At 39.7% G+C, this 16,669-nt stretch overlaps 1 protein-coding gene across 8 annotated transcripts in view; it reads left to right on the top strand.

Moving 5' to 3' along the window:
• The window catches only part of MYOM1 (myomesin 1), a 177,513-nt gene that overhangs the window by 110,373 nt on the left and 50,471 nt on the right, over positions 1-16,669 (top strand). For 5 of the 8 annotated variants that reach the window (XR_013408196.1, XM_015121625.3, XM_077974888.1 and 2 more), the window contains 4 exons: positions 1,706-1,889; positions 2,632-2,806; positions 5,899-6,020; positions 10,509-10,705. Coding sequence is in view for 7 of the 8 variants with exons in the window: in XM_015121625.3 (XP_014977111.3) it covers positions 1,706-1,889; positions 2,632-2,806; positions 5,899-6,020; positions 10,509-10,705 (678 nt within the window). In the remaining variant the exon portion in view is untranslated. Of the gene's footprint in view, positions 1-1,705; positions 1,890-2,631; positions 2,807-5,898; positions 6,021-7,883; positions 8,172-10,508; positions 10,706-16,669 lie in introns of all 8 variants that reach the window. The other 3 variants (XM_015121623.3, XM_077974885.1, XM_002808158.4) reach the window with 1 other exon arrangement.

The following is a 16,669-nucleotide window of genomic DNA, read 5'->3' as shown; positions in this document are numbered from 1 at the left end:
TGTGCTATTGAACACTAGAACTTATTTCTTCTAATTGTATTTTTGTGCCCATTAACCAACCTCTCTTCACCACCGCCCCCAACCCTTCTCAGCCTCTGGTAACCACCGTTCTACTCTCTACCTCCACAAGATCAAATTTTTTAGCTCCCACATATGAGTGAGAACATGAGATATTTGTCTTTATGTGCCTGACTTATTTCACTTAACGCAATGACCTCCAATTCTATTCATATTGCTGCAAATGACAGGAGTTCATTCTTTTTTATGGCTAAATAGTATTCCGTTGTGCATATTTACCAGTTTCTTTGTCCATTCATCCACTGATGGGCACCTGGGTTGATTCCATATTTTGGCTATTGTGAGCAGTGCAGCAATAAACATGGGAGTGCAGACATCTCTTTGACATACTGATTTTCTTTCTTTTGGATATATACCCAGCACTGGGATTGCTCGATCATATAGTAGAAGAACATCTTCATCTTTCATTCATTTAGAAAAAAAAATACTGTAGTTGATTATGTACTATTTGCCAGATGGAATTCTATGCTCTGTCATAAAGCAGTGGATAAAGCTCCCTGAGCTTATGTGATTTGCTCTTCAGTGGAGGAGACAACAAATAAATAACTTAATTTCAAATAGTGATACATGACTGAAGAAGAATAAAGCAGACTAAGAAACAGAGAGTGATAAGAAAAGGATCAAGAATTCTTTTAAATAGGTAATGGGCAGGACAGGCGCAGTGGCTCAGGCCTGTGGGAGGCTGAAGTGGGTGGATCACTTGAACCCAAGAGTTAGAAACCAACCTGGGCAAAATGGGGAAACATCATCTCTACAGAAAAATACAAAAATTAGCCAGGTGTGGTGGCATGTGCCTGTAGTTCCAACTACTTGGGAGGCTGAGGTGGGAGGATCACTTGAACCCAAAGAGGTCAAGGCTGCAGTAAGCCGTGATTGCGCCACTGTACTCCAGCCTGGGTGACAGGGTAAGACCCTGTCTCAAAAATAAAATAAAATAAAATAAAATTTAATTAGAAAATTACCTGACCCCGAACTATCCTCGAAATAAGGCTTTTGTAAGCAGATTATTGTATTTAGTTAACAAAAGAAGCGGAGTATTTAAGTAGCATATTTTTCAAACAATACAATGCTATATTAGTCCATTTTCATGCCGTTGATAACGACATACCAGAAACTGGGTAATTTATAAAGAAAAAGAGGTTGAATGGACTCACAGTTCCATGTGACTGGGGAGGCCTCACAATCATGGTGGAAGGCGAAACGTGTGTCTTACATGGTGGCAGGGAAGAGACAGAATAAGAACCAAGTGAAAGAGGTTTCTCCTTTTAAAACCATCAGCTCTCGTGAGACTTATTCACTACCACGAGAACAGTATGGGGGAAACCGCCCCCCATGATTCAATTATCTCCCACCAGGTCCCTCCCACACACATGGGAATTACGGGAGCTACAATTCTAGATGAGATTTGGGCAGGGACACAGCCAAACCATATCAAAAGCCATGTTTGATTTAGAGAATCCTACAAACTTTAGATGCCTCATCCCCTATTTCCTCCGAATCTCTCCTCCAGTCCAGCTTGCATTACAAGGAGTAGTTTGTTGTAGATAAATGAAACTTGGAGATGCCTGGCCTGGATTCTCGCTTGGGCTTGCTGTGCTTTCAATGAGTTTCCCTGTTCTTGCTGCAGTGTGAGGCAGGAACAGAAAACTGGCAGCGAGTGAACACGGAGCTCCCTGTGAAGTCTCCCCGCTTTGCTCTGTTTGACCTGGCCGAGGGGAAATCCTACTGTTTCCGCGTGCGCTGTTCTAATTCTGCAGGCGTTGGCGAGCCCTCGGATGCGACGGAGGTGACTGTGGTAGGGGACAAACTTGGTAAGCAACTGTAAACTTCTTTTCCTTCAAGAGAAAATTTCAAAGCAAGAATCTAACTAGTATATGTGTATTTGGCCAGGAGTAAAAATGGTGACATACTTCTTTCATATTATAAATTTACTTGATGGCTATACTTAACCTATGCATTAAACAAAAATTCATTGTTTTTGTTTATGAAAAGTAAACTTCTTTGGGAGTTTCAACAATATTGATAATGTGTTTTTTCTGAAGTTCATGGACATTTAGTTTATCCATACTCCCTAACTGTTTTTAAATTTTTTGCTTTAAAAAATACCATGTAGGCCAGGCACGTTGGCTCATGCCTGTAATCTGAGCACTTTGGGAGGCTGAGGCAGGCGGATCACCTGAGTCCAAGAGTTTGAGACCAGCCTGGCCAACATGGTGAAACCCTGTCTCTACCAAAAATACAAAAGTTAGCCAGGCGTTGTGGCGCATGCCTGGTAATTCCAGCTATTCAGGAGGCTGAGGTGGGAAAATTACCTGAACCCAGGAGGCGGGGGCTGCAGTGAGCCAAGATCCCACCACTGCTCTCCAGCCTGGGCGACAGAGCGCGCGACTCAGTCTCAAAAAAAAAAAAAAAAAAAAGAAAATCATAAAATAAAGCAGCTGTCCCTTTGACATGATGCAGTATGTAAAATACCTAGGTGTGTGTTTGTGCATAGATAATAAGGAAGAATTTTTAAAACCACCTGAGTTTGATCACCATGTTCCTCTTTCTCAGATATCCCCAAGGCTCCTGGCAAAATCATCCCGAGTAGAAACACAGACACCTCGGTGGTAGTTTCATGGGAGGAGTCCGCAGATGCCAAAGAGCTGGTTGGGTACTACATAGAGGCGAGCGTTGCTGGCTCTGGCAAGTGGGAGCCCTGTAACAACAACCCCGTGAAGGGCTCACGGTAACTCAACCGGGCGTGCAGGGTGGGCAACCATAGACAACCATATGTCTCTGGAGCTGCCACAGACACACACAGCACGCAGACATCCAGTGAAGGAGATTTTTTTTTTTAAAAAACATTACACTTTTTGGCTGGAAGTGGTGGCTTACACCTGTAATCCTAGCACTTTGGGAGGCCGAGGTGGGAAGATTGCTTGAAACCAGAAGTTCAAGACCAACCTGGCCAACATAATGAGACCCTGCCTCTACAAACAAACAAACAAAAACACAAGAAAACATTATACTTTAAATAAACCAATGCAGTGGCAGGCCTGTAGTCCCAGCTACTCAAGAGGCTGAGGTGGGAGGGTCCCTTGAGCTTGAGTTCAACTACAGCTTGAGTTCGAAGCTGTAGTATACAACGACCAGGCCTATAAATAGCCACTGCCAGCCTGGGCAACATAGGGAGACCCCATCTCTAAAAAACAAAACAGAACAAGGCTGGATGTAGTGGCCCATGCCTCTAATCTCAACACTTTGGGAGGCCAAGGTGGCTGACTGCTTGAGCCCAGGAGTTTGAGACCTGATCGAACCCAGGAGTTTGAGACCAGCCTGAGCAACCTGGCGAAAACCTGCCTCTACAAAAAGTACAAAAATCAGCCCAGCATGGTGGTGTGCTATAGTCCCAGCTACTCAAGAGGTTGAAGTGGGAGAATTGCTTGAGCCTAGGAGGTCAAGGCTGCAGTGAGCTATGATCACACCACTGTACGCTAGCCTGGGCAACAGAGCAAGACCCTGTCTCAAAAAACAAAAAAGCAAAGCAAAACAATTACACTTTAGATATTTAAATGAATTTAAAATTGATCATATTAGATGCAATACATCTTTTTTAAAAAGGTTTACTTGTGATGTTAAACACTTAGCAACACATAATGCCAACTATTTTAAGAGTTCGTTTCATAGTGCTTTTGCTGCTTCTTCCTTTTTTACGCCTCTGATTTTATATCTAATATGCACTGTGATATTAGAGTCTGAGGATCTAATATGCTCTACTTAACATAAATTACCCAGGAATTTTAAATGAAGAGAAAAAAGTATCAACATTTTACAAATTCTGGACATCAACATGATTAAACCCAGTGCTAAGTAGACATAGTAACACCAAAACAAAGACATTCAGAATAATTTGCTGCCTCTTTGTATCTGTTTCTAATGGGGGGAGGCTTGTTTTTATTCTTGCTTTCAACTGTTTTATCAATCAGCTTTGCACATTGGTGGTGAATTCTGGTCTGCACCCAGACCAGAGACCAATCTGAGAGGGGGATGCCGCCCTCCCAGAAATTGTCAGATAGACCTTGTTCGGCACCTTCTGGCTTGGACCGCTTCTCAGTCCGAGGACCCCCATAGAATGAGTTGGTTTTGCAGAACGTGAGATAATAGAGGTAAACAGATTAATTAGGGAAGGCAATATGTTTTGTAAGAGATTCTTTTAGCCTATTGGTGCATTTCATTTTTCCTCGGAGTTATCCAGCATTTTCCTGGGACTATTTAGAAATGCTGGTGTTGTGTAGGCAGGAGCTGTTGGAGGGCAGGCACCATTTTTTGTTCATCTTTTGTCCACAGTACCTAGCTCAGTGTCTGGAACACCGAGACCTCAATAAATATTTGCTGAAGCAAGCTGACTCTAAGGACTAAAGGACTGGCCTAGATTGTGGCTCCTTGGTTAAATACTTGAACATGCTAATACTCAGATTTGTTAGCAGACCTGTTATTTCCTCTGGCTGCAGTCCTTAGGATGGATTCAAATGTTACAGTGATTCATAAAACAGCTATTTATAGCCATAATAGCTATGAAAAGAGTGAGGCTGTTTTACGGATGAAGCTGCCCATGGATTCATGCCTCATTATTGGGTCTTCATATCTAAATGGTAATTCTAGAATCCATTGTTCACCTTGTCTTCAGATTCTATAGTAATTTCCCAAGTAAGTACGTTCCTTGGCATGCAGGGAGACAGTGACTAGGCCTCTATGACAAGGAGCTACCAATGCCTTACAGCCATAGTTATGTACCTGAAATAGTCATTAATCATATTATTAATTGGGTATTAGGCTTAATACCTGGGTGATGAAATAATCTGTCAACAAACCCCTGTGACACGAGTTTACCAATATAACAAACCTTCACATGTATCCCTGAGCCTAAAATAAAAGTTAAAAAATACATATGAGTTGGCTGGGCTTGGGGGCTCTTGCCTGTAATCCCAGCACTTTGGGAGGCCGAGGCAGGTGGATCACGAGGTCAGGAGTTCAAGACCAGCCTGGCCAAGATGGTGAAATCCCATCTCTAGTAAAAATACAAAAAAATTAACCAGATGTGGTGGTGGGCACCTGTAGTCCCAGCTACTCAGAGTCAGCTACCCAGCTTCTCAGACTGAGGCAGAGAATTGCTTGAACCTAAGAGGCGGAGGTTGCAGTGACCTGAGATTGCACCACTGCACTCCAGCCTGGACAACAGAGTGAGACTCCATCTCAAAAAAAAAAAAAGATATATATATATATGAGTTATACTCTAAAATTATTATTAAAAATAATAATATTAATACTAATTATTATTTCTTAAGTGCCTCATATATGCCAGGCCCTATAATAGGTACTTTATATACTTTATAACTAACCTCTACATGGAAATTACCATGTAAGCATCATTATCCCTATTTTACTGGTGAGCATTCAGTGAAGACCAGGGCTCCTCATTTTTTGACAGGTTGGGTTTAGAAAAGTGCCTTAGTTACCTTCTTGTCTAAAGTATATACATTACCTGAATCTTTCTACATCTTTTTCTTTCTTTAAAAGAATGAATTATTAGCTGGGCATGCTGCTTACAACTGTAATCCCAGCACTTTAGGAGGCTGAGGTGGGAGGGAGGATGGCTTGAGGCCAGGAGTTCAAGACCAGCCTGGGCAACACAGCAAGACCCCATTTCTATTTAAAACAAATTACAAAAAAAAAAAAAAAAGAATTGTTTTCATAAAGCCACATCCACTCTATTAAGCTAACAATCATCTTCCCTAATCTTCCTCCTAGGAAAATATTTTAAAACTTTTTTCCTTTTAGATTTACTTGTCATGGATTGGTGACTGGTCAGAGTTATATTTTCCGGGTCAGAGCAGTCAATGCAGCTGGACTTAGTGAATATTCCCAGGATTCAGAAGCTATTGAAGTCAAAGCTGCTATTGGTAAGTTCCTTACGCATAACTGTATGGGGGAAAAATTGATTTTTCTATGTTAGAAAAGAAGATACTATCATCTCCAGAAATTACTTAGCTTCCAATATTGCTGGATGATTGCATCCTTAGATGATCATTTTCTCTGACTCTAAGTGATGTCTAACCTTCCATAGCTGTCATTTCACAGACCTTCATCACTTATCCAGATTCTGTGCATCCGTAGCCTTTTCATCTTCACGAGCCCCAGTTTCCTCAGATATTTCCCATTGTGTGAAACTCCATTCTAACTTCGTGCTCATCCTGGGACTGCGAAGGGCCATCCCAATTCCATGAAGTGGTACATCACCCATAACACAGATCATCTTGTCCCTAAAAGCCATTTGGTCTATGCCAGAGCCTGGCTTGTTTTTGCTAACAGAACATTAACATGCTTCTTATAAACCCCTCTGAAATTCATGCAAGGCACATGGAATTGCTTAATCGTACGTTTCATCTCTGCTTGCAAAGTAACCAACGGAATAAAGCGAGTAATAAAGTAATCATATGTGTGTATGTGATGTACCTCCCAATCTTGGATAAAGTAGAAAAGGGACCCAGCTGATTAGAAACAATGGAAATAATATTTGTGGGTGAGCACAGGGGCTTACACCTGTAATCCCAGCACTTTGGGAGGAAGAGGCAGGCAGACCGCTTGAGTCCAGGAGTTTGAGACCAGCCTGGGCAACATAGTGAGATCCCATTTCTAAAAATAAAAATAAAAATAAATTAGCCAGGCATGATGGTGCATGTCTGTAGTCCCAGCTATTCAGAAGGCTGAGGCAGTTGGATCACTTGAGTCCCAGAGTTCAAGGCAGCAGTGAACTATGATCTCACCACTGCACCCCACCCTGGACAACAAAGCAAGATCCTGTGTCTGAAATAAATACATAAATAAAATAAAATGTTTGTATAGTAACACATGTTTTTTAAAAAGATGATTTAATATTGATTGTCTTCAGTTAGCATCTCATATTACTTTTTCATATTCCTTATAACATAGGAGTCAGGCACAGTGGCTCACGCCTGTAATCCCAGCATTTTGGGAGGCTGAGGTGGGTGGATCACCTAAGGTCAGGAGTTTGAGACCAACCTGGCCAACATAGTGAAACCCTGTCTCTACTGAAAATACAAAAATTAGCCAGGTATGGTGGTGCATGCCTATAATCCTAGCTACTTAGGAGGCTGAGGCACGAGAATTGCTTGAACCCAGAAGGTGGAGGTTGCAGTGAGCCGAGATTGTGCCAGTGCACTCCAGCCTGGGGGACAGAGTGAGACTCCATCAAAAAAAAAAAAAAAAAGAAGAAGAAAAAGAAGAAAGAAAAGGAAGGAAGATTCCTTATAATGTGAACCATTGTAAACATATCTCTTTGAGGTTGGGAGGTACAGACCATTACTACTGTAGTACTGCACATAATTCGAAGTGTTATAAAATCACGATCTTTAATGTTATGTCTCTTGTGCACTTTATCGTCCTTTTTGCATTCTGTTGAATAATAGGGCTTATATCTCTCAAGAAATGTCTAAGATTTGCTTTTCCTTATATATACTAAAAACCCTTTGGGTTGTGCAAATTGAAATGGTTCCTATTCTATCTGTGGCTTTTTTGTTCTCATTTCTTCTTTTCCCGGAATATGGAGAAGTTGAAATGTTCTTTGGTGTACATTCTGTGAAATGTAGTCTTTCATATTTCTTGCAAATGCTAGCAATTTTCTTTAAGCCAAGATTGTTTTTGTTCTGCTTGTGGTCCTAATGTTTTTTTTCTTTGTTCTATCCCGTAAGAGCAACTGATACTCTGTCCGGGCTCAATGCGTTTCTGTTGTCTGGCAATTGTAGGGGGAGGAGTGTCTCCAGATGTGTGTCCCGCACTGAGCGATGAGCCTGGTGGACTAACCGCCTCCAGGGGGTGCGTGCATGAAGCCTCCCCGCCAATCTTCCAGAAAGATGCTTTGCTTGGTAGCAAACCTAACAAACCTTCACTACCCAGTAGCTCTCAAAACCTGGGCCAAACAGAAGTGAGTAAAGTAAGTGAAACAGTTCAGGAAGAGCTTACCCCACCACCACAGAAAGCGGCTCCTCAGGGGAAAAGTAAGTCTGACCCCCTGAAAAAGAAGACAGACAGAGGTGAGAGTTGAGAAAGTGAAGCTGTTCCATCCGTCTCCATCAATGTCCTCACCTCTCATCGTCTATATCACATCCTTCATCCATGTTTGCTTTCATCAGTGTCCATTCTTATTGTATGTGTTTTCAGCTAGCCATCTGAAATGCGTACTTTCATCTGATGACGGGGAAAAGTAATTGTCTATGGGTTTGGCTTTTACACATCATTTTGGGTGCTTAATGATGCTAGAATGTTTCCAGTGGTTTGGTTATAGAGCCTTTCTTGGTTTGTCAGGCAGATACACCTCTGGCCTCATTTTGCTAAGAGAATGAGATACGAGAGCAGGAAGTTCTTGGTACTGCTAGCCTGTGTGAGGTCCTTTGAAATAGTCATGTTTGAACACGTAGAGGAGAAAGATCTCACAAAGAAGGTGACATCGTACCAGGGTCATAGTTGTTACCTTCTTGCTCATCCTCAGATTATTAAGCGGTTATTCACATTTAACTTAAATAGTTTGCAAGAAAAATCGACACTGGAAAATTAATTTTTTAAGTAAAAAAGTATATAAAAAGAGTTAAAAATTCTAAAATAATAATAATTTAAATAGCTACTTACTACCTATTGAAATGAAAAAAGAAAAGAAAAACATAGCTATAAATATATCTTTGAGTGACCATGAAAAGTTTAAAAGTTAAAATTATAATCACATATAGCTATACTGTTTGATATATGATCCTCATTCCCAGAAGTGATTTATTGAAGACAATCTATCAGTAGGCTAAGAATGATCTGATTAGGATATTTGGTACCTGTGACTAATATATCCTAGAAGACATTGTTTTTCCTATCAAATAAAAATGAACTGATGAGCATGTGGTGATAAATTTTTAAATGCTTCTCATCCATTTCTTTTTTCTACCCCACCCCAACTTCTATAACCTCCTCTATTTTATGACACCTTTCTTTGTCCCTCAACTCGAGAGGAGATATTCATTTGAGAGCACATATTCAACAGTGCTCTGAAATAGAGGGAGAGAGAGAAAGCTTTTTTTAAATGTAAAGAATAGAAGGAGGCTGGTAAGTGGAGATGAGATAAATGTATTTTATTTTAAAAGCCTTCTTTCTTCTGATACTCTTTTTGGATAAGAATGAGATAGTTCCTTTATCTCCTGTAATCCAAATAAATATTCAGAAAATTCTCTTTGATGTTATTGCATTTCTAGATGGATTTCTTTCCACCACTTCACCCCCTCTCTTCACAGAAACTGTAATTTCAGTAGTTGAGTGAAGAGCTGATCAGCAAAGCCACATAAATGAAGGAGGACTTTTGAAATATCCTCCAAATATTTTTCTAGCTAAGCACTGATAAACATGGTGACAGCTGTATAGCATTGTACCACATGAAAAATACTCCAACATCAGATTAAAAATAATGTGACAAAAGTATTACACACTAAGAGAAAGTCACATAGCAGATTGTGCCTGTTTTTTTTAAATGTTTTCCAAAGGTGTCATTTAGCTGAGCTCTAAAGTCAATTTTTCTTGTGTGCAGACAGAGCTGTGTAGTTGTAAGGTCTCACAAGGGTAAGCGTGCCTGAATGGTGAAATGCTAATCATTTGAGAAATATATGGAAATTCTGGGCCAGGTGTGATGGCTCACGCCTGTAATCCCAGCACTTTGGGAGGCTGAGGTGGGTGGATCACCTAAGGTCAGGAGTTTGAGACCAGCCTAGCCAACATGGTGAAACCCTGCCTCTACTAATAATACAAAAATTAGCCGGGCATGGTGGTGCACACCTATAATCCCAGCTACTCGGGAGGCTGAGGCAGGAGAATCGCTTGAACCCGGGAGATGGAAGTTGCAGTGAGCCAAGATGGTGCCATTGCACCCCAGCCTGGGTGACAAGAGTGAAACCCCATCTCAAAAAAAAAAAAGGTATGTGTGTGTATATTATATATATACACACATATATGGAAATTCTGAATAAGCAAATTGCAGCAGAAATTGATATGTACATTCCATTTTCCTCAGGGAACAAATAAAACTAAACCACATAAAGAAACAAAAATTAAACCTTGGGAAAAATATTTCTACTTATGAGGAAAAGAATCATTTTCTTTCAGGGTATTGTACCATTTTGCTAGGACAGGTTCATTTTATCTTTGGAATAATGATTGTAGTGTACTTTTTACTGTGTCCATTGCATACACCAAGTCGAATGTCAAGTTAATGATCAGCCTCACATTTTAGTTTTATACTGCAAGGTCTAGTGCCCTCATATGTGGCATCAATGGAAATGTTTATATATAGAATCATAAATGCATTTCTGCCTACTCACAAGCTATTCATATTGCCACAGCACCACCATCTCCACCCCATGATATCACCTGTCTTGAAAGTTTTCGTGACTCAATGGTTCTTGGATGGAAGCAACCAGATAAGATTGGAGGGGCAGAAATTACTGGCTATTATGTGAACTATCGCGAGGTCATTGATGGGGTACCAGGAAAATGGAGAGAAGCCAATGTCAAGGCTGTCAGTGAGGAAGCATACAAGGTAAGCACACGACTTTCTGTAGCGTGGCGTGTCCTATGTATGACGCTATGCTTGCATGCCCAGGCACGCACACACCCAGCACCTTGTAAGAGACTCACGTCATTTCTCCAGAGTCCACTGTCTGCAGTGGCATGAGTTTTGTGAAAAATATACTGTGGTGAATACAAGTAGTTTGGCTAACCAGGCAGGATTTATATTTCCTGATTCATACACATAAGCATAATAATTTCCTAGAATATTTACTATGAAATGTGCGCTTACTGTACAAACTAATTTTTTTTCAAAACTTACGAAGTATCTACAATTAATATGCCACTAGCCTCAAGAGTCCCAGGATCCTTCCAAAGCCCTCAAGTTGAGGGAAAAAAAAAAAAAAAAGAGTCTCAGGATTTAATGACACTCTGGATTTTTAACTTTCTTTCTTTTTTTTTTTTCCTTTTCCTTTTTTTTTTTTCCTTTTCCTTTTTTTTTTTTCCTTTTTCTTTTTTTTTTTTTTTTTCCTTTTTCTCTTTTTTTTTTTTTTTTTTTGAGATGGAGTCTTGCTCTGTCACCCAAGCCGGAATGCAGGAGCATGATCTCAACTCACCGCAACCTCCACCTCCCAGGTTCAAGCAATTCTCCTGCCTCAGCCTACCAAATGCTGGGATTACAAGTGAAAGCCACCATGCTCAGCTAATTTTTCTATTTTCAGTAGAGACAGGGTTTCACCATGTTGGCCAGGCTGGTCTCAAACTCCTGGCCTCAAGTGATCCACTCACCTCAGCCTCCCAAAGTGCTGGGATTGCAGGCATGAACCACTGTGGCCGGCTGGGTTTTTAACTTTCAATGTCCAAATTACAGAGGATGAAGGGATATGGGCTTGCTGGCCAGACTCAGCTCACCACCTGTGAAGTGGCCCTTGTTATAGTCACTTGATGGCCACAAAGGGTGGCCTCACATGTGTTCTCCTCTACATGGGGGCCTCCACTGCTCAGGTCACATAAGGGAACCAGAACAGTCTCACTGTTGCTTTAGCTGATGACTTTCTTCTCTAGAGCTTCATCAGCTACATCCAAGCTACCACCTCTTAACACTCACAGAATCTCGTGCCATGAGGGTTCAGAGCAGGGTGAGGCCAGGGATGACACTTGCCCCAACTCAACACCTTGCTCTTTCAATTTAACATTTGAAATTTATGAAATATCATACACATGCTGAGAATACATAAAACAAAATTGCATTTTTTTTTTTTTTGAGATGGAGTTTCGCTCCTGGCCTCAAGTGATCTGCCCACCTCGGCCTCCCAAAATGCTGGGATTACAAGCATCAGCCACTGCGCTTATACAAAATTGTATTTTTAAGATTCTTCCCTGTTAGTGCATGTGGCTATAACTCATTCTTTTTCATTACTGGGTGGTATGGTATTCCATTATGTGGTCATATCACAATATAGTCTTTCATTCAATTCTTATTGCTATTGGGGTATTTTTGCATTTTTAGCTACATCAAGCAACGTAGCTATGAACATTTTTGTATACATCTATCTGCTGGTACATAAGTGCACCAGTTTCTCTAGGTGATCACTTAAATGTCGAATGGCTGGGTTGGGGGGTCTGTTTATCTTCCTCTTTAATGGATAATTCCATACTGTCTTCTGAAGAGTGTGTGAGAATTCCCACCGCTCTGCATCCGTGCCAACACTTGGTCTAGTCACACATTTTCAGCTTTGACAGTCTGAGTGTCAAATGAGTTTGAACATCTTTTCCTATGTACACAGTCCATTTTAATATCCTCTTTTATGCCTGTTCAAGGTTTTTGCCCATTTTTCTGATACCTTCTTCTTGACTTGCAAAGTTCTCTACATGTTATGAATAGAAATCCTTTGCAGGATTTCTTACATTCTGTAAGTCGCACACATCTTCTCTGACTTTAATTTTAACATCAAATTCATTGTAGTCAGATTTACTAACATTTGCTTTGTCCTTAGTGATTTTTGTGCCTTTTTGATGAAATGCCTGCTGTATTCCAAGATTGTGGAAATACTATAGTTGATTATATTCTAAAAGGTATACTATTTTGCCACTTACATTTCTGTCATTAATTCACCTTTATATTTGTATATGCTGTGAGTTAAGCATCAAAATTAATCCCCCCCACAGAGACATATTTGTCCCAGCATCATCTATTGAAAAGTTTGCCATCTGCCTGCTATTCTGCCAGGCTATCTGTATCATATATCATTTCCTTATATGCATGAGTCTGTGTTTGTACTTCCCATGCTGTTCAACTGGTCTGTTTGTCTAACAGCGGGTGAATACCACACTGATTTGGATATTATAGCTTTATAGGCTGGGCATGGTGGCTCACACTCGTAGTCCCAGTACTTTGGGAGGCTGAGCTGGGTGGATCGCTTGAGGTCAGGAGTTTGAGACCAGCCTGGCCAACATGGAGAAACCCTGTCTCTACTAAAAATACAAAAATTAGCAAGGAGTGGTGGCTCTCATGCGTAATCCCAGCTACTTTTATACATTTTACTCAGGAGGCTGAGGCATGAGAATCACTTGAACCCGGGAGGTGGAGGTTGCAGTGAGCCGAGATCATGCCACTGCACTCCAGCCTTGATGACAGAGCGAGACCCTGTCTCAAAAAAAAAAAAAAAAAAAAAAATTATAACTTTATAGTAAAGTTGATGATTGGTAGATCAGGGTCTCCCAGTTTATTCTTTTTCCAGAGCTACTCTTAGCCCTTTGCACTTGATATAAATTTAAGTATTAGGGTCCCAAGTTCTACCAAAAAGAATAATAATAATAAGAAGAAGAAGTAAGACAAAACAAAAGAAAGCAACAATAAAAAAAAGCTTACATTCAACCCAACTAAACCCATTAGAATTCTGATTGAGGATGCATTGAATCTATAAATAAATTAAGGAATAATTGACATTTTAAAAATATTGAACCTTCTAATCCATGAACATGTTATTTTTCTTCATTTGTTTTGGTCTTCTTTCAAGCCTCTCACTAAAGTTTTACGATTCTTTACAGAGGTTTGTATATCATTTGTTATTTTTTAATAGAGATGATATATTTCCAGTATATTTTTGTATCGGTTTTTATTGCTAGTAAAGAGAAATATAACTTTTATATATTGATTTCACATATAATTACTATATATAGTCTTTTGTTAAATTTTTAAAATAATTTGAATGTTACCTTTAAGTTCTCTTGGAGTCTCTCTATGTATAGTCGTATCATGTGCAAATAGTGGCAGTTTACTTCTTCATTTCCAAATTTTATACCTTTCACTTCATTTTCTTACCTTACTTTCTGCATAGCGACTTTCGCACAATATTGAATAAAAGTCGTGATGCTGGGGGCATGATGGCTCACACCTGTAATCCTAGCACTTTGGGAGCCTGAGGCAGTGGATTGCTTCAACCCAGGAGTTCAAGACCAGCCTGGGCAACATAGCGAGACACCGTCTCAAATTTTCTTTTTTTTTTTTCTTTTTTAAAGTGGTGATGTTGGTCATTCTAGGCTTGATAGTTATCTTAAAGGGAAATTTTTCAACATTTCACCATTAAATACCGTGTTGTGTGTTACAGGTGTTTTGTAGACATCTATTATCACTTAAAGGAAGTTTCCATCTATTCCCAGTTTGCCAACAGTTAATTAAAATTATCAAAAACATTTTTTGGGACTATTGAGAAGATTATATATTTTTTCCCTTTTATTTTAATTTGGTATATTCTTGTAATTGTCTAATGTTAAAACAACCTTGCATTCCTGGAATAAATTCAATTTGGAGACTATATATACTCTGTTTCTATCACCTAGATCTTGTTTGCCAATTATCGTTTAGGATTTTTGCTTCTATGTTCATGAGTGAGATTATTCTGAGACTAGAATTAATTTAATACTGATATCCGACAAGGATAGTACAGGAAGGAAAAAATGCAGGATGATTTCCCTTTATTAAGATATAATTCACATACCATAAAATTCACTCATTTAAAATGTTGCTTTATGTATTTTGAAGTGATATTTTTAAATGGATACAAAGTGATTCTTTACCACTACTAATACATTTTACCTTAAAGTCTATATTGCCTGTTATTACTATAGATACACTAGGGTTTTGGGGTGGGGTGATGTTTGCATGGCATGTAACTTCTCATCCTTTAACTTTCTTTCTGTAACTTTCTGCTTTACATGTGTCTCTTAAAAATAGCACGGAGTTAAATTTTGTGTTTTCCTCCCTGACAGTCTTTGTCATTTGTTTGCTATTACTGATTACTTTTAAAAAAACATCTAATCATCTTATTTTGTGCTTTCTATTTGTCCTTTCTGTTCTGTTTCTTTCTCTTTTTTTTTTTGAGACAGTCTCGCTCTGGTGCTGAGGCTGGAGTGCAGTGGCATGATCTTGACTCACTGCAACCTCTACCTCCTAGGTTCAAGCAATTCTCATGCCTCAGCCTCCCGAGTAGCTGGAATTACCGCATGTGCCATCACGCCTGGCTAATTTTTGTATTTTTAGAAGAAACGGGGTTTTACCATGTTGGCCAGGCTGGTCTCAAACTCCTGACCTCAAGTGATCTGCTCGCCTCAGCCTCCCAAAGTGCTGGGATTACAGGCGTGAGCCACCACATCCGGCCTGTTCTGTGTTTCATTTTCTGTCCTTTTTTGATTATTTTTGACTCATTTTTTAAAATTATTCAATTTTTCCTTCTACACTACCTTAAAAGTTATAGATTCTGAGTTTCTTTGGTTTTGGTGACTGTGCAACTTGAAGTCTGAAGTTATTTCATTTGTTTTACCCTTATCTCAGAAACAGAAGGGCCTTAAAAACTTTACCCCTTTACCTTTTTCCCAACTCGCATGCTATTGTGTTTTCATGTGTCTATGTTTTAATTCTTTTTAAAATCCAAACAGCAATGTTATTATTGTTTTATAGATTCAACTTACCAATATATTTGCCACTTTATTTGCTTTCAATTAAGTGCTTTGAAGATGTAATTCCACCATCTTCTGGCCTATTGTTGCCACTGACATTCAACTCTTGATCTGCTTGCTTGTTTGAGGGTAATTTGCCTTTTTTCTTGGACAGCTTTTGATATGTTCACTTTATCTTTGGTGTGCTATACCTAAAATACTATGGGTCTAGATGTGGGTTTTTAAAAAATATATCTACCCAGGATTTTAGGGGGAAGAGGATTTTTCATCTGTGGGTTAGAGTTTTCGGAAGATCTTTCTAGAAAATTCTGTCTCACAAAATATTGTTGCTCCCTCATTTTCTCTCTCTCTGCACTTCTCCCAAAACTAATTAAACATATGTTTGATGTTCTCACTCTATCTTCCATGTCTGTTAATCAACTTTTCTCTCTTTCCCATTTTTGAGTCTTTCTGCATCATGTGCTGTGTAATTTCTTCTGACTTTCTGTCAGTTTACAAACTCTCTGTTCTTTTTCATCTGATATTCTGTTGAAAATGTCTGGCCGGGCGCAGTGGCTCACACCTGTCATCCCAGCACTTTGGGAGGCCGAGGCGGGCAGATCACAAGGTCAGGAGATCGAGACCACGGTGAAACCCCGTCTCTACTAAAAATAGAAAAAATTAGCAGGGCCCGGTGGCGGGCGCCTGTAGTCCCAGCTACTCGGGAGGCTGAGGCAGGAGAATGGCGTGAATCCGGGAGGCGGAGCTTGCAGTGAGCCGAGATTGCGCCACTGCACTCCAGCCTGGGTGACAGAGCGAGACTCCGTCTCAAAAAAAAAAAAAAAAAAAAAAGAAAATGTCTATTTTTTTTTCTTACTGTATTTTCCATCTCTTGTCAGTCACATTTTACATATTTTATAGTTTGCTGCTTCCTACAAATGTTTTTCACACTAATATATTCTGTCACTTTTATTTTGCAAATGTTTTAACATTTATTATTTTATCATGTATATTTACCCTCAACAACCCAATTCCTACTGAGTGACACAAAAAATAT

This window comes from Macaca mulatta, chromosome 18 (assembly GCF_049350105.2).
Source record: "Macaca mulatta isolate MMU2019108-1 chromosome 18, T2T-MMU8v2.0, whole genome shotgun sequence".
NCBI classification, from domain to species: Eukaryota; Metazoa; Chordata; class Mammalia; order Primates; family Cercopithecidae; genus Macaca; species Macaca mulatta.
The sequence above is the reverse complement of the archived record's forward strand: the minus strand, read 5'-3'. Positions and strand labels throughout refer to the sequence as shown.